This window comes from Oncorhynchus gorbuscha, linkage group LG15, assembly GCF_021184085.1.
Source record: "Oncorhynchus gorbuscha isolate QuinsamMale2020 ecotype Even-year linkage group LG15, OgorEven_v1.0, whole genome shotgun sequence".
NCBI lineage: Eukaryota > Metazoa > Chordata > Actinopteri > Salmoniformes > Salmonidae > Oncorhynchus > Oncorhynchus gorbuscha.
In genome coordinates, this window is record NC_060187.1 from 44,172,607 (window position 1) to 44,191,150 (window position 18,544).

The 18,544-nt window shown below is 42.1% G+C and overlaps 1 protein-coding gene across 1 annotated transcript in view; it reads right to left on the reverse strand.

Moving 5' to 3' along the window:
- Positions 1-2,200: 2,200 nt before the first annotated feature.
- The window catches only part of LOC123997259 (microtubule-associated protein 1B-like), a 42,293-nt gene continuing 25,949 nt past the window's right edge, over positions 2,201-18,544 (reverse strand). Inside the window, exons 3-9 of the mRNA XM_046301419.1 lie at positions 14,433-14,515; positions 13,257-13,397; positions 11,740-13,074; positions 11,550-11,645; positions 9,757-11,449; positions 5,136-5,359; positions 2,201-5,009 (exon numbers count right to left, since the gene is read on the reverse strand). Of these exons, the coding sequence (XP_046157375.1) occupies positions 4,854-5,009; positions 5,136-5,359; positions 9,757-11,449; positions 11,550-11,645; positions 11,740-13,074; positions 13,257-13,397; positions 14,433-14,515 (3,728 nt within the window). The 3' untranslated portion in view covers positions 2,201-4,853. The remainder of the gene's footprint in view (positions 5,010-5,135; positions 5,360-9,756; positions 11,450-11,549; positions 11,646-11,739; positions 13,075-13,256; positions 13,398-14,432; positions 14,516-18,544) is intronic.

Sequence of the window (18,544 nt, forward strand, 5' to 3'; positions counted from 1 at the left end):
CTTGTCCCCAGTGATGTATGGGGCCATACGCAATACTTTCTGTAGTGCCTTACGGTAGGATGCCGAGCAGTTGCCATTCCAGGCGGCGATGCAACCGGTCAGGATGCTCTCGATGGTCCAGATGTATAACTTGTCAAATCTTTTCAGTCGACAGTCTTTGGTGTGTTTGGACCATGATAGTTTGTTGGTGATGTGGACACCAAGGAACTTGAAACTCTCGACCTGCTCCACTACAGTCCCGTCGATGTTAATGGGGGCCTGTTTGGCCCTCCTGTAGTCAACGATCAGCTCCTTTGTCATGCTCACATTGAGGGAGAGGTGGTTTTTCTGGCACCACACCGCCAGGTCTCTGACCTCCTCCCTATAGGGTGTCTCATCGTTGTCGGTGATCAGGCCTACCTCGATATATACCCTCAAAACATGGTTAAATCTGATGTTGAAATCGTGGACAGTAAGTCATCGCATCCATAGCTCAGTCTATGAAGTTGAGAATGATGACATTCTCCAGCCCTATCCCTAAGCTTTTTTACCGAAACAGTGGCGGGTCACCTGCTTTGCTATTGTTTCAACTGCTGACTGACCCTTTAAAAGGTCAATTCAGATTGAGGCTACAAATGCAGTGTTTACCGTGATCTCACGAATCCGGGAACATTGCCTTGAAAAGCAGCGAAGCCTATATTCCAAGATTCAAATTGAATCTCAGTGTGGTGATACTGGTTTGTTGGGACTGATGGTTTCTACAGGTGTGACTTTACGTAGCAGGTTAGGAGAATTAGGTTAAGGTTAGGAAAAAGGGTAAGACTTAGCTAAAACACTAGTTATTAACATTTGTTGTCCCAACATGACAACTAGATGGAGCTGTACTCCATCTAGCCACAACTGTAGAAACTGTGTTCTGATGGCAGCTCCGCCTCCAGGGCACTGGCAGATACAAATGTGATTGGTTGGATGAAAGCTCAGTGGGCAGAGCAACAGGTCAGTGGGTGGAGTTTACAGGTGAGAGAAAATAAAATAAAAAGGAGGGTTGGTGGTGGATGGAGCGCATTAAACCACAGGTTATGACAGACAAGAACGCTAGTTCGAATCCCAATACAGGTTGTTATCCGACATAACTAATCTACTGAAAAAAGGAGTGGTGCCCTACCCCTACTGACGTAGTGGACTGTGATAGGGATCAGAAGGTCACAGGTTTACATTTTACCTTTATTTAACTAGGCAAGTCAGTTAAGAACAAAATTCTTATTTTCAATGACAGCCTATACACAGTGGGTTAACTGCCTTGTTCAGGGCAGAACAACAGATGTTTACCTTGTCAGGTCAGGGATTTGATCTTGCAACCTTTTGGTTACAAGTCCAACGCTCTAACCACTAGGCTACCTGCTTGAAAAGTCAGGGAAACAACACCAATTAAGCACACACATTTATAAAAGGGGTATATATACTGCAAAAAAAAACAACAACTAAAATTAGTGTTTCAATACTGAATCAATCCACCCTGTCATTAATAATCTAACCACCACACTCACGTGACACCGCTGAAACAGTCTAATGACATTTTTACAGACATTCATAGCATTTCCTGGGTGAATTCCAGACACTTGCAAGGGATGTGTGAACCACCAACAGGTTATGTAAATAGACAAACATACATGTATAGGTGCAAGGGAAAAGAGGTGTCTAAGTATAAAAAAATATAGCACCAAAAACTGAAATATAAAGGCTTTAAAGAAATTATATACTATCTCCCAAAATGTGCTGTTCAATTTGGTTGCCAAAGACCAATAGAACATATTAATCTCAATGGGCTTAGTTATGTTGCGCCGTGATTTACAGATATGAACACCTATGTCCGTGCAAAGTGCTACGGTCATTTAAAATCATGACTGAAGCGCAGGAGTGCCTCAGATTTCGACAAGAGGTTTCTCATACCACCTAGTTTTATTATAAATGGGGCAGGGACGGAAACAGAGAAACATAGGACCATTCTTTAGAATTATTATTTTGTTCTTCTATTGATTCCAATGATCCAAATATACCACTGAACATTGGCTTTCAGAATATTGTGACAAGGAGGGAGAATCAATAGGTGGTAGTAGACATTCTGGGACACATCTTTGAGAACAAAGCCAAGTCATGTTATGAACAACAGCGGGTGTTACGAGACACACAATATCCAAACCAATGCATTGAGTCCAGAATCTGATATATAGAATGTCGTGATATATGGTGCACACAAATACAGACATGATGGATTGTCAAACATTAAGATTAGTATGAGATATATTACTTAACTCCAGTAGTGTGAAATAGCTATCTAAATAAGTGATCAGTGTCATGCAATCCACTTTTTGCTCAGACTTATAGCTAATACCAAAACACATGCTGCCGCTAAACACTCTTCCCTGTGACAATGTGAGCTCGGTTCCACTTACTTTGTCCGGCCATTGGCTAATGATATCATGCGAGTAGCCTGTTGCTAATCAAATGATCGTAAGTGATAAAGTAGCCACACCACATTATTGATATACAGAAAACTCAATTTAGGAAAAACAAAAATAGAATTGCAAATGGATTGATAAAAGAAAAACAGATGACACTACATTTTTCTGTATGAAATAATTAGAATGATATGATCTGCCAACATTTGGCTGGCTGAACACACACTTTTCACATATTTTCAAATGTACAAGGTGCTCTCAAAGAGCCATGGCATTTAACTAAATTCAAATTAGATTTTAACTTGTGAGATCTGCATGCTTGTACAACTCGGCATGACCCAAAAATATAATTTCAAGTGTAAGTAAAACAAAACAAAAAAACAAGTACATTTCTCCAAGAATAACATTTAACCCAAGTGAAAAAAACGTTTAAAATCCTTTCATATCCCTTCTCCTTGAATAAAATAAAAATATCCTTTGTAACAAAGAGCAATATAACAAGTGCTTGGTCTGCAAGCAAAGTGGTGGGCATGGATGTGCAAGCAGTGCTGACATGCATTTGGACTCAATCTGCTTTGATAGAGAGCTAAAAGCATCGACATTCACAGATAACATCATTTACATTTTACTGCAATTAACCAGATACACAAGCGATTGCTGATATAACGGTGATTTTCCGTTCTTGTTAAAAATCGTATGTTTAGCATTTCCTTTAGTTCACTTAGGCACAATAATAACCACTCTGTGATAAATGGAATGGACTGTCTTGCAAAGTATTGCTAATGACTTCTCATTTTGTGAATCCCTCTTCAGTGAAGCTTAACCTCTGGTGCATGTGACATTCAGTGGTCCCATTGACATGGCATATTTAAGAAACAAGGCTTGAGGAGGTTTGGTATATGGCCAATATACCACGGCTAAGGGCTGTTCTTATGCACGACGAAACACGGAGTGCCTGGATACAGCCAGTAGCTGTAGTATATTGGCCATATACCAAAAAACTCAGAGGTGCCTTAATGCTATTATAAACTGGTTACCAACGTAATTAGAACAGCAAAAATATTTTTGGGGAAATACCTATGGTATTCGGTCTGATATACCTCGGCTTTCAGAAAAACAGCAGTCAGGACTCAACCCTCCCAGTTTATAATTAAAGGATGGTGACATCATGCAGCTTCTCTATGATAAAAACAACTCTGGTCTTGAAGAGGGACTCAAATAAAGGTTTGTATACAGTCGGTTTATTAGTGTGGAAATATACTGTACTGTTAACACTTCATTCAAAGTGCATTTTTTCACGAAATAACTACTCGGTACTAGAACTGTAATTCAGTCATGCGAGTTGGTACATAAATGACTCAATTGTCTATTGACTTCCATCTAAAACACTACTTACGAGTATTTATTTTGAGTACAAATTATTACCTAGTATTTACCAAGCCATTTCTTTCAAAAACACACTGTCAAAAGAGTATACCACAGTATGCGCTCTAGATGAAGGGTTAAAGTGACTGATCTGAATGTTACACAAAAATACTGCACATTTCATGATTTCTTGAAATGTGGACTTCCATTGTTTTATCAATGTCAGAGTAATCCTTCTGTTCACGTGCATACCATTACCTTCCAAGACATTGGCGATCTCCTTAATGTTCATAGACAGTCTATGAAACTCAAAATGGGATGTCGAAACATGTCGTCGTCCTTCAGTAAGTGCTGAGGTCTCTGCATGACTACATGTGCACCAGGAGACAACAAAGGTCCCATCTTCACCTCTCACACACCCTCTGCCTTTTTTAGTTTTTGATGGACATCCTATTCTATTGTAACACTGATTCTCTCACTGCGGTCCCCTTGTCTGTGGAAATTGATAACTGTGCAAATGGGCACAGGGCTAAATATACCTATGAAATGCTATACGGATGAAATGATTCATCGTTGAAGGAAGAAATCAGGAGTTCAGCCCTAATGAGGCAGAGTGTTTCCTACAGCTGTCGACTAGTTTTCTCTGGGCTGTTGCGGATTTGGATCACAACTACCTGGCTGCTGATAAGAAGTGTGAGGAACTTCGATTGGTATTGCCAGTCTTCTAAGTCCACCTTAACTAGCATTCATAATGAACAACATTTCTTCATGTTGGTAGACCAAAGACTCTTGGATATCTTCATGTTCTGCCTTCATATCCATGGTATAGATGTACCCAGGCAAAGATGCTGGAGTCCGCTCTATATTAATAAGATTGAAAGGAGGAGAAAAGCCTGCTAATCCACCAGGCTATACGTGATGCATGCTAGGGTGGGAAATAGTCAGTTGAGAGGGGGGAAACGAGTCCATCACAATTTAAGAAAAGATAAAGTGAGGGAGATACTTTGGTGGATAAGAGTGCAGGGATCTGAAGATTCGTCTTGTTCTCTCTCAGAACTCCACTTTACACGCAGGGAAGGTCTCCTCTTGCATGGCCACAGTGCTGTTGCTGCCCAGCACGGTAATGCCCAGCTCCCCCTGCCTCTCGTGGGTCTCCTGGTACCACTCATGCATCGTCAGTGAGTCAAAAGTGGGGATCAGGGTCACCTGAGTAGAAAGGTAGATGGGTAAATAAAAATGAGAGCATGAGCACATAGAAGTAGACAAGACTTTTGACAACGTACTACAAATACGGAAAATGAGAAATAAGAGGAGAAGGGGAGAGAGGGTGACCTGCACATCGGGCCAGGCTGTCTTCCCGTCCAGTAGGGCATCAAGAATAGGTCTCATGACAGACTCCTTCAGGTGTTCATTGCCACTGACGATGTAGCAGGAGGAGCGCAGGCGTCGGAAGAACTCCACGTCAATGGTGGTAGAGGCACAACCAGATGGGAGATAAGCCAGGTCCAAATAAACTGGGGCCCCTCCAGCTGCACTGGCCTTGCTGCCCACAGAACCTGTAGGACACAAAACAGAGTTAGGCATAAAACACAATGTACACATATTGTACAAAAAATTAGGAACACATGCTCTTTCCATGACAGACTGACCAGGTGAAAGCTATGATCCCTTATTGAGGTCATTTGTTAAATCCACTTCAATCAGTGTAGACAAGAATGCTATTCATCGACTACAGCTAGGCGTTCAACGCCATAGTACCATCCAAGCTCCTCATTAAGCTGGAGGCCCTGGGTCTCAACCCCGCACTGTGCAATCGGGTCCTGGACTTTGACGGGCCACCACCCCAGGTGGGTAAAGTAAGAAACAACATCTCCACTTCGCTGACCCTCAACACTGGGGCCCCACAGGGGGGCGTGCTCAGCCCCCTCCTCTACTCCCTATACACCTATGACTGCGTGGCCATGCACGCCTCCAAATCAATCATCAAGTTCGCAGACGACACAACAGTATTGGGCTTGTTTACCAACAACGACGAGAAAGCCTACAGGGAGGTGGTGAGGGCATTCGGAGTGTGGTGTCAGGAAAACAACCTCAACAAAACAAGGAGATGATCGTGGACTTTAGGAAAAAGCAGAGGGAGCACCCCCCATCCACATCGAAGGGACAATAGTGGAGAAGGTGGAAAGTTCCTCGGCGTACACGTCACAGACAAACTGAAATGGTCCACCCACAGACAGTTTGGTGAAGGCACAACAGCGCCTCTTCAACCTCAGGAGGCTGAAGAAATTTGGCTTGTCACCTAAAACCCTGACAATTTTACAGATGCATAATTGAGAGCATCCTGTCAGGCTGTATCACAGCCTAGTACAGCAACTGCACCTCCCTCAACCTTAAGGCTCTCCAGAGGGTGGTGCGGTCTGCACAATGCATCACCGGGGGCAAACTATCTGCCCTCCAGGACACCTACAGCACCCAATGTCACAGGAAGGCCAAAAAGATCATCAAGGACAACAATCACTCACGCTACTGACTGTTCACCCCGCTACCATCCAGAAGGCGAGGTCAGTACAGGTGCATCACAGCTGGGACAGAGAGACTGAAAACAGCTTATATCTTAAGGCCATCACTGGCACATTAGAGGCTGCTGCCTACATAGATACTCACTAGTCACTTTAAACAATGCCACTTTAATAATGTTTACATATCTTACATTACTTATCTCATATGTATATACTGTATTTATACCATTTATTGCATCTTGCCTATGCTGCTCGGCCATTGCTTATCCATATATTTATACATTCTTATTCCATCCCTTGAGATTTGTGTGTATTAGGTAGTTGTTGGGGAATTGTTCGATTACTTGTTAGATATTACTGCCCTTTCGGAACGAGAAGCACAAGGATTTCCTACACTTGCATTAACATCTGCTAACCATGTGTATGTGACCAATAAAATTTGATTTGATGAAGGGGAGGAGACTGGTTAAAGAAGGATGTTTAAGCCTTGAGACATGGATTGTGGATGTGTGCCATTAAGAGGGTGAATAGGCAAAACAAAAGATGTAAGCGCCTTTGAATGGGGTATAGTACTCGGTGCCAGGAGCACCGGTTTGTGTCAAGAACTGCAACGCTGTTGGGTTTCTCACACTCAACAGTTTCCTGTGTATCAACAATGGTCTACCGCCCAAAGGACATCCAACCAACTTGACAACTGTGAGAAGCATCGGAGACATCATGAGCCAGCATCCCTGTGGAACGCTTTCGACACCTTGTAGAGTCCATGCCCTGACGAATTGAGGCTGTTTGGAGGGCAGAAGGAGGGTGAGGGGTGCAACTCTATATGTGACCGACTGGCTTGATTGTCTTATGTTACAACATTTGTAATGGATAAAAGTACAAATCAGAGCTAGAAGAAAATGGTATATCATACACTGCAGTTGAGGAACAATGGAAAAGTAATTCTGCATTGAAAGTTGATAAACTTGTTACCTCACTTTTGAGAAAATGGCCCTTGAATGCTTTGGTACACCTACTGGAGTGCTCTTCTTTGTCTACACCCATTCAGCATCATTCACAGCCTCTAAAGCTTTAGCACCACCCATCTCCTTAAGGATTCACATGTGAGGCCATGTACTAAACAACCAAAGACTTCAAAACAATGCCTGGTTTATACTATGTGTGTGTTGGTAAATTTGATCTGGAGTGCCAGAATGTTTTTTTATATAACCTTTAATAAACTAGGCAAGTCAGTTAAGAACAAACTCTTATTTACAATGACGGCCTACCGGGGAACAGTGGGTTAACTGCCTTGCTCAGGGGCAGAACAAGATTTGTACCTAGTCAGTTTGGGGATTCGATCCGGCAACCATTCAGTTACTGGCCCAATGCTCTAACCACTGGGCTACCTGCCAGGTTCAATGATATCTAGCTAACATTAGAATATAACTAGCAATTCAAATGGCTCTGCGATACAAATAATATTACTACACAGATCATACACCTAATGTTAGCTAGCGAGCCAGCCAATGGTTGACCTTAGTTTGAAGATGTAATCCAGAGACAGGTGCTTTATACAACGGCCTTCTGTGTTCTCTTTTCGACTATGTCTGCATATTTGCAATCAAACGGCAGAATTTTCTCCATCTCCTTAGCTGTTGTACTCAAATTCCACTCATTTCAAAACTCGTCCTCCAGAAAGTGGAGAGCAACACTTATGCAGTTCCACTATGTGATATCTTACAAAAAAGACACGCTAAAAAGGATTACCTACACATACTGACCAGCTCATGTTATAGACACAAGTGTACTACATGGCAGACCAATCTGAACTCATTTCTCGGCATGTCCAGCCTACTCATTATCCCAGCCAATCATTGCTAGCAGGAAGGTTGCTCTTATTTTCCCGTGGCTAAACCAACTAGGTTCGTAATTTACCAATTTTATTCATATTTAAGGCAGAAGAACGTCCACATGTTCTAGAAGGCATTTCTGCCAAAAAACGCATTTTGATTAACTTCATTAGGATAGGGGGCAGCATTTTCACTTTTGGATGAAAAGCGTGCCCAGAGTAAACTGCCTCCTACTCAGTCCCAGATGCTAAATTATGCATATTATTAGTAGTATTGGATAGAAAACTCTGAAGTTTCTAAAACTGTTTGAATGATGTCTGAGTATAACAGAACTCATATGGCAGGCAAAAACCTGAGAGAAAATCCAAACAGGAAGTGGGAAATCTGAGGTTTGTAGGTTTCAACTCAGCCCCTATTGAAGATAGTGGGATATTGGTTATGTTGCACTTCCTAAGGCTTCCACTAGATGTCAACCGTCTTTAGAACGTTGTTTGATTGCTTTTCTACAGACAATGGAATTCTCCGGTTGGAACATTATTGAACATTTATGATAAAAACATCCTAAAGATTGATTCTATACATCGTTTGATATGTTTCTATGACCAGTAACATAACTTCTTGGAATTTTCATCCGACATTTCCGCTGGAAGTTGCACGCACGTTTCGATTTGTTAACCAAACACCCTAACACAAGGAGGTATATGGACATAAATGATTAACTTTATCGAACAAATCAAACATTTATTGTGGAACTGGGATTCCTGGGAGTGCATTCCGATGAAGATCATCAAAGTGAATATTTATAATGCATTTTTATGACTAATGTTGACTGTGCAACATGGCGATATTTATTTTGGCTGGTTTGGGCTCTGAGCTCCGTACTTTTTAATTTGACACAGCGGTTGCATTAATTTGACACAGCGGTTGCATTAAGGAGAAGTTACATGCATAAAACTTGTATTTTCATCCACATTTATGAGTATTTCTGTAAGTTGATGTGGCTCTCTGCAAAATCACCGCATGTTTTGGAACTACTGAACATAACACGCCAATGTAAAATTAGATTTTTGGATATAAATATGCACTATATCGAACAAAACATACATGTATTGTGTAACATGAAGTCCTATGAGTGTCATCTGATGAAGATCAAAGGTTAGTGATTAATTTAATCTCTATTTGTGCTTTTTGTGACTCCTCTCTTTGGTTGGAAAAATGGCTAGGTTTTTCTGTGACTTGGTGACCTAACAATTGTTTGTGGAGCTTTTGCTGTAAAGCATTTTTTTAAATCAGACACTGTGGCTGGATTAACAAGAATTGTATCTTGAAATTTGATTTATGAGATTTCTGTTGATTTGTATTTGGTGCCCTGCAATTTCACTGGCTGTTGGTGAGGGATTCCGCTACGTTCCCAGACAGGTTAAAAAGTTTACATTCAAATGACTCCTGTGAAGTAGTGAAGCTCGATATACGCCGAGCTTCCTGAAAAGAGTCACATATCTGGAAGGTGTTCCTAATGCTTTGTAAATTGATTTTAGAAATCAAGTAATAAAAGATTATCAAATGTGATCGTTCTAAGTGTAAAACACTGACTGTGCCTACCTGAAGAAGTTGACCGTGCAGTCCCAGGTCTGGAGCCATTAGTGATATTGCGGGATGAAGGCCTTGTGTCAAGACTTGAGGTGATTTTCAACGTACCAGTCGTGCTGCCAGTCTTGGTCTTGCTGTTCAGAGTTGTACTGGTGGCTGACGTTAACCTGTGTGTGACCCCAGCTGGTTTCTTGGTTTTTGTGGCACTGCTCTTTGAGGTCTTGCTTGGAGCATCAGCCTCAGGGTCAGCCATGCAGGCACCGGGCTGGGGCGGCAAGGGTGGCAGGTCCTTCATTGGGGCTGGGGGAGGGTCCTGAGAGGAATGTTGAGCTCCCCTATTGGAGGAGTGAGAGCTGGGATGGTCGTGTGGATGGTGGGGTGGGAAACTCCCAGAATCGTCATCAGAGTCCATGTCTGCAGTGATGGAGGGGCAGTCTTCAGTCCCTGGGGGTATGTCTGAATCTGTGGCTGTGTTGAGGGACTCACTAGCAGATGTGGGTGGAGTCTCCTGACCTTGTGGCGAATGTCGATCACTATGAATGACGCTTTGTGGCTTAGCTAGGTCCTGGGAGTGGTCACTGTTTTCTGATAGTTCTCGCGGGCTACCTGTCGCTAGCCCCGGAGACAGATGCTGTTGTTGGTTCTCTGGGGATTTCGGATGCTTGAATTCACAAGGTGAGACCAGGCAGAGGTCGACGTCGTGGGGAACGTCAGGGAGAAGACCCTGAAATCCAGTAAGGCGTTCCTCTGAGCCGTCCCCTGGCGGACGCATGTTATGACATGTCCTCAAAGGTAAGGACATCCCCATTTTGGGGTCAGGATCAGCAAAATGCCCATTAGAGTAGGACCTGTCCATATGGTCTCCCTTGGGTGACTCATCAATAGATGGGAGCACCTGTTCAAAAGACACGGAAAGAGACTCATCAACTTCTGTCGAGTGTGGGGAACCGATTTCAGCAGGCATAGAGGTAATATTGGGGGAGACAGAGTCCGGCAGCATGAAGGGACTCAGTGTCAAAAGGCTTGATTGCTTCTCCTGGGATGATGTAGAGTTCTCTAGGTTCCCCTTCAAGGAGCCTACCTCAGAGTTCCTGCAAGAACCCATGACATGGCAGTCTTCAAAGCCAAGGCTAGGCACCCTTCCCCCGAGACTACTGTCCTCACCAGAGCCCTGAGCATCCTCTTCAGGTGATTGGTGGAAAGGGGTATGCCCAGCGCTATTAGGGGCTGAGTCAGCAGGGGAGACCAACTCTAAAGTCTTCTCATCTGAGCTGGCACATGCATCTTGTCCATTTCGCAGGGCCCCATCAAGAAGTCTGTATTCAGTTGGTGTAATATCAAAGTTCACACTGCGGTCACTTTTAGGAGTTTTGGCAAGAGGTGAAGTGGTTCCCAGGGCCTTCTCTGGATTTGGGAGTGTCTCCATGCAGCGGAGCTTTTCTGGACTTTCCAAGATGTCGCCCTTCTTTGCATTTTCTCTTGATCCATTCTCTGTTTCAGGTTGCGCCATTCCTTCATTGTTAGCTATAGTGCTCGCTACAACAGCAGTCTTTTTCTCTGACTCTCCATTTTCTGCTCTGAGCTTCTCGAATTCCGCTGTCATGTCTTCAGGCGTTGACATCTTAGAACGATCTGCATCCCCTTCAGAGGCTGAAGCTTTTTGATTCTCTGTCTTTTTACTCGTCTTTGACTTTCCCCCCCTTTTTCAATGAGTCTTTCTTGGGGATTGCATCCTTCTTCAAAGTTCCATTCTTGCCTACGGGTTTTTTTACTTCTGCGTTTCCTAATGAAGGTCCAGCTGTCACGTTTTTGACATCCTTGCTGACAGGTTTTGTTGGTTTCTTCTCATCTGGCTTGATTTCCTTCTTGATCTCTTTCTTTGGATCAGGTTTGACGTCTTTCTTTGGTTTTAGACCAAGAGGGTCTTTCTTAATTAGTTCTCTCTTTTTCTCCACATTCTCATCCTTTTTGGCAACACCCGCAGAGGCTTTCTCATCCCTCTTTTTGACTTCTTTTTTTCTCATCCTTTAAAGGTTCCTTCTTTGTCATAAGCTTTTCAGGCTTTGGAAGTTTTTGTTTAGCATCCACATCCTTCAATTTCAACTTCTCATCCCCTTCCTTTTCTTTAGGAGCAATGTCACTTGGGCCTTTGGGCTTGGTCTTCACGTCTTGTTTCCTAAGGTCCCCACGTCCAAGTTTGTCCTTCAGCAAGGCACTGCTAGGTCTGGAGTCCTTGGGAAGGGACTTAAGGCTCTCCCGACTCTCTGCACGTTTTGGTTGTTTATCTGATTTGGATGCTTCAAGGTCCCTAAGGCTCACGGCGGGGTGTTTCAGGAATTCTAGATGCTTTACTTTGTCAAGTCCTTCAAGAATCTTGGCCTGCGGAGTACACCCAGGGAAGAGAACTCGAATGATCTTCTCATGAGTACTGGCAGGATGCCACACCAATAGAGCACAGATGGAGACAAGGCAAGGCAGGGGTATCTCTGAGCCTTTCATGTTAGATCCATTGCCGGGCCAGTTCTTCATCAAAGCCTCAAGCTCTTTACTGCCTTTGACTGGGTTAAGAACATACAGCTCTAGACGACCAACTCCCATCTTCTGGAAAAGTATAACAGGCTCAATGGTGGGTCCATTTGAGCGACTAAGAGGCTCTGGATTGATTGTTAGCCTGTCAAGGTGCTGCAACGTGAGTGCCACCTGATCGCAGCTCCGCAGTTCTTTGGGATCACCCTCTAATGACTTCAATCTCTCTGGAGCATTAAGAAAAACTATGCCAATATCAGGAGAAATTAGATTTTTCATCCAGTCCTCATTGATCTGAGAGTCGGCAGATTGTTCATCCTCCAGTTCTACCACTTTCCTTTGGAGAAGACTGTTCACCCCTGGAAGATTGTCAGTACCGATGTGGGTGAGGAGCAGGCAGTCAACTCTGTCCAAATGTCTAACCAGTTTCCAGAAACAGGAGCGTGGATCGGACCCACCGTTGACCAGGATGTTGAAACCGTTAACAGCAAAGAAGGCAGAGTCTCCTCTCCCACCTGGAAATACGTAACAGCAGGGGCGAGAGAGTTTGAGGAAGCCCACAGTACTGGGGGGCTCCAGCAGCTCAAAAGAAGACTGTGGCTCCAGGGACTCGGAGAGGTATTCTGTGAACTCTTGCAGACCTTCCATTTCAGGCAGCACTGATGGCAGGTTTGTTTTGATGTCAATGAAGTCTTGTAGGTTGTGTTTCTCCAACACTGAGTTCTTCCACACTCCAGTGTTAGGACAACTCAGTGTGAGGCTAGCTTTTTGTGTAGGGTCTGCCGAGCTCAATAACTCCCCAATCTATTCAAAAAGATAGAATGGTTTGATGTAAAATCACTTGACCAGCATATTAGTAATGCTTTGAATTTAGATTAAATCTGTAACTTAGAATATACACTGATTGTACAAAACATTAAGAACATTTGCTATTCCTATGACAAATGTCTGGTATACTCTGTGTATATTACAGTAAAATAACTCACCTCTTCATCAGCAAATATCTGAATGAAGTCACTGAGAGAGAAACATCCTGTTTGTAAGACCAGGTCTCCTGCCTCTTCGACACATTGTCCAGCAAGAACCAACAACTTGTGGCGAGACACGTCAGATATAAGCCGGCGCACCTAGGGAAATGGAAGGAAAAGTAGTCATGAAATTAAGCTCCATTTAGTAGCCTATACAATTCCAAATAGGGCAATAGTTTTAGATTGTGCTTAGTGTCACTGAAAATACAGATAAACAAGGCCCCTCATTCAAGTTTTTTAAAAATGTTTACAGTCTGTAATATGATAAAAAGGGAACATGGCAAGACAAACCGATCATCTTGATCCAAATTACATGCATACTAGCCAGATGGGATATTAAAAAAAAGGCTGCACACAATTTGTTTTGGTGCCTTAGGCCACAATCAACCCACATGCTGATTTCAATGTATAGCCTACATACAATGTTATTAAGTGATCAATAAAAAAGGATCACGTGTTTTAACATTTTCATGATAAAAAAAGGCAGCACCTCAAACTCCATGGCAATATTCTATTGTTACAAAACTTCCTCACCCCCACCCCCCATCCTTTCCCAGAGAAAGTATTTCAAGAATTACTGTTCACATACTCTTTACAGTACTAAACATACTGCAAACGTTGTTCAGCCATGACATTTAAATAATTCCCAAATTTACCCGCAGATATGCTCATGCAGAATGAGAACGCAAGAGATTATTTCCCCTAATATTGAATGCATTCTGAAATATCGGTGAATTAAGCATCACAAGCATTAGCTGACAAGCACAGGCTGAATGAATTAGATTGTTGGTTCAAGTGAGGCAGGTAATATTTCATTACAGCAACGACAGGATAGGATTTCCAGTATGAAATGAGCGCCAGATGGAAGGGCAAAGAACCGTGTAATGTGATGGCTGTGTGTACTGCAGGTGTCATCTGAGCAATTGGATCCTTTCCATCTCAGGACAAAAGCTATTGTTATGCAAAGCAGAGCATACCTTAGTAAATATCCTATTGTCATTCTGAACATGAGTTTATTTTCCAGTATTTTAAATTGAATTTGGAATACACAAAATATACCTTGAAACCGAAATAAGACTTCAACACAGAGGTCTGACATTCAACAGTGAGAGATGTAGCCTAATTAAGTCTCACCTCTGAGCAGACCAACTCATGGGATGGGTTCCCCACCACCTTGGTGTCTAGAACGTCTCCACTGTGCTGCAGTGTCCTCTGGCCTATAGGGAAGGAGGGAGAAAGTGGTCAGACACCTGCGAGTGAGGGAAAAGGCTCCAGGGAGATAGGGGTTAAAATAGAGCCTAGCCTGTTCCTTTAGACCTGACAAAAACAAGGGGTACTGGGCAATAGTCTATGCTGTATGTGGATAGTTTGGGAATAACAGATCCTGCATCCACCAAAAAGGTTAAAAAGGTTGGGGAAAATCAGATGTCAAAATATCTCTTTTTGTTTTGTTTTGTTTTACAGTAAACCGATTAGCAGATGTAGATCACTTCAGCTCAATCAATCAAATCAAATGTATTTATAAAGCCTTTAATCTCTAGTGTAGTCTGTTAGTCTTGACCAGCTCACAGTTAATCTTGACCACAGCAAGAAAAAGATCCATGTCAGCATTAGAAACAACCAGTCTATAGAATTGAATGCCTCTGTAAAGCGAGAGAAACTATGCTGCTCCAGGGCTTGATATGAACTTGTTTAGCCACTTATCACCATTTTACACCATTGAATGATGCAAGGAACCACCTTACGAAACACAACTCATTACCATCTTTTTTACCATACAGAATCAGACCATGTAGGCTACACTCTGCCTATTGGCTTCTTTGCATATTCAAGCCGGTCTCAAAATACTACACCCTTTAAGGCTCTCCTGGAGGATGGTTGGCCACCATTGGTTGCCTATAAAATATTGCAACATTACATTTACAACCAAATCTTTATAAAATAATTCCCTATAAAAACATATCAATGAGACTGATGCAACAGACCAGACCGTTTAGCTTAAAATTATAAAGTTTTACTTCATCATATTATAAAAGGGCAACAATGCACGCATTAATGTGCCAAAATGCATTTAGTGGCAAAACGCTGTCCTCAAAACCGCACAACATGCACAAGTGTTTATTTTTTAAATATATGTTTAACCTTTACTTAACTAGGCAAATCAGTTAATTAAAACCTCTACAGGATCGATGGGTCCCCACGGGATGGTTGAGCTAACGTTGGCTAATGTGATCAGCATGAGGTTGTAAGTAACAAGAACATTTCCCAGGACAGACATATCTGATATTGGCAGAAGTCTTAAATTATTGTTACTGCACTGTCCAATTTACAGTAGCTATTACAGTGAAATAATACCATTCCATTGTTTGAGGAGAGTGCACAGTTATGAACTTGAAAATGTATTAATAAATTAGGCACATTTGGGCAGTCTTGATACAAAAGTTTGAACAGAAATACAATGGTTCATTGGATCAGTCTTAAACTTTGCACATACACTGCCATCTAGTGGTCAAAATCTAAATTGCGCCTGGGCTGGCATAATACATTATGGCCTTTCTCTTGCATTTCAAAGATGGTACAAAAAGGGCATGTTTTTCTTTGTAATATCTTTTACCAGATCTAATGTGATATATTCTCCTACATTCATTTAACATTTCTACAAACTTCAAAGTGTTTACTTTCAAATGATATCAAGCATACACATATCCTAGCTTCAGGTCATGAGTTACAGGCAGTTAGATTTGGGTATGTCATTTTAGGCGAAAAAAAAAGAAAAAAAGGGGGCGGCTCCATGAACAAATTTTTATTTACAATGACGGACTATCCCCCGGCCAAACCCGGACGACGCTGGGCCAATTGTGCGCCGCCCTATGGGACTCACGGCCGGATGTAATAGCCTGGGTTTCACTTGAGAGATTAAAATATCTGTTAGAAATTAAGAAAACGGGGAGATCTAAAGATGCATCAACTAGCATGGGTTACTAATATGACTAGGATTATGCCTTTGGGTGCTGGACAATAAAACAATCAATAAAAAAATGAAAACCAATATAACATGAGAAAATATGCAATTGAAACCAGCATTTAAGTGCTAATAAAATACATTCAACACTTCTATGGTTGTATTTTGGCTAGGATAGGTTACTTTGAAACAGGGTAAAACATGCTTCATAAGACATAAAACGTACAGGGTTTAAACTACGTTTATGGTTAAATAGTTTCAAAATGCTGACTGCCTCCGCTCAGATTCAAGGTGGGTGATGTGCAACAGGCACTGTCCTTCACTCTCAGGTCTTGTGATTTTTTGAATGAACCGTCCCTCGAGCACGTCGACAGAATAAAGCCTTTAGACCTTAATGGTAATTATCCTTCATTAGATTTGTCAAACATGACTGGCATTTAGCCCATATTTATGTCATTAAAAAAAATCGAAGTTAGTGTCCATTTTCTGGCACCTCATGTCCTCATGGGTTTGGACAATATGCATATCTACTACACTGACATGTAGGCTTTTTTATTTATGTACATAAAAAATAGATTTTAATATTATTCCAATGTTGGCCTCTCTGATCCAATTCGGGTCAGAATAATGATTTTATATATTTTTTTACTTGTCCATTAAAATGTCCAACTTAAATCTATATTCTTCTTGTCCAACAATTTTTTTTTTTTTTGTACTTTTCCTGGACAAAATGACAACAGTGAATGTCGACCCCTGTGCACAGTTTGAGGCACAGAGCTTTGCATAGCACAAAGATAAACCCTGGGCTTGCAGTGTAACTAACTTTTAGTGCAGGTCTGAAGAGAGAATAGGTTAAAGGCAAGGCAAGGCACTGAAACCAGACAGGGCTGAAGCAAAAACCAAAACATGACTTACCAGAAGTTAGAATGTTCTTGGTAAAAGAAAATACACATAGAATAATGCTATAAAACTCAAGAGAAACAAAAAAAGGCAACACTTATATAATATTTTTCGTTTTAGTCTACATTTGTTTAGAATTCTAGTTATAAGCAGGGTTCAAAAGCTGCAATGCCATGCCGAGGCTATCTAGGCTGAATAAACGACCTGTGAGTCAAAATCCTACTGCATCACATGACAGAATACAGTGGCATTCACTCATGTGCTGCACCAACAGCATCCCCATTTAACCTACAATTTTCCACACCGAATCCCAATCATTATTAGGGGGTGGGCGTGGGGACTGTTTTGTGCCTGGAGTAGTGGAGCTACATGATCTAAAAGGTGAAATAATCATGGAAGGCCGGCAGAAATCAAGAACTGTGTGCTTATTTATGGGTTCTATAGGTAACACACTGTATGGCTAAAAAGTCTGTGGGAGCGAGAGAAAGGACTGCCAGTGAGATAGTTCTGCTTTTGAGTTTTTCCCCTTCTAACCGTATGAACATTTACACTGCAAAAGTTCTGTCACTTACTACACTGTGTCTGCTACATGAACAACAGCTCAAATGCACATTAACCAAAAGCTTAGTAGATCCAAAAGTGAGTGGACAGTTACCCAAGAACACCCGCACAGGTCAGGTTGTTGGTGTGGATGGTCCAGCCAGCCAAGAAGAGAGATTTAGAAAGTAATTGTTGCTTGATGATGTCACACGTGCTAGCAGGTATTGAACCTCTTATTGAATTACCATCACGTTAGGGAAGTAACTATGGTATATTAGAACATGGAGATCGTAGTGCTCAGTCACTCAATTATCCAGTGAACCAATCATTGACCACTGTCTGGTAACGCCCCCCCGAGTACTGTACATGATTGCGTCCTTATATGAAGATAAGTTGGTCATTGGTTATCGCCAGTCCCCCGAACATCACTGAAGTGCACAGAAGGTAGTTGTGGACAGCACTGAGAAACCAATGTCATTGGCGTATCAACTTCCCACCCTTGTCATTACCCTCATCAACCCTATTTGCTGTGCTGAAAGAGGAACCATTCTTTCCAGTCACTAGAACGTGTAAAAAGAAAAGAGACATGCTCAAAGAGAGGGCCTCAGCTCCAACCTTGACCCTGGTGTAGAGACGAAACCCAACACGAGAAAGCACTTCCTTCCTGTCAGCTAGTCGAGCTACGGTGTTGCTATGGCAACAGCCGCAGAGGCTATACACAGCCAGAGAACACAATGGCACAAGGAAGCAAAGAATTAAGTTGACACAAATTATCTTAATTCTATTTTGGAATGATTCAACAAGGCCCATGACCAGATGGTGTATATAATGGTCCATCAGTGTG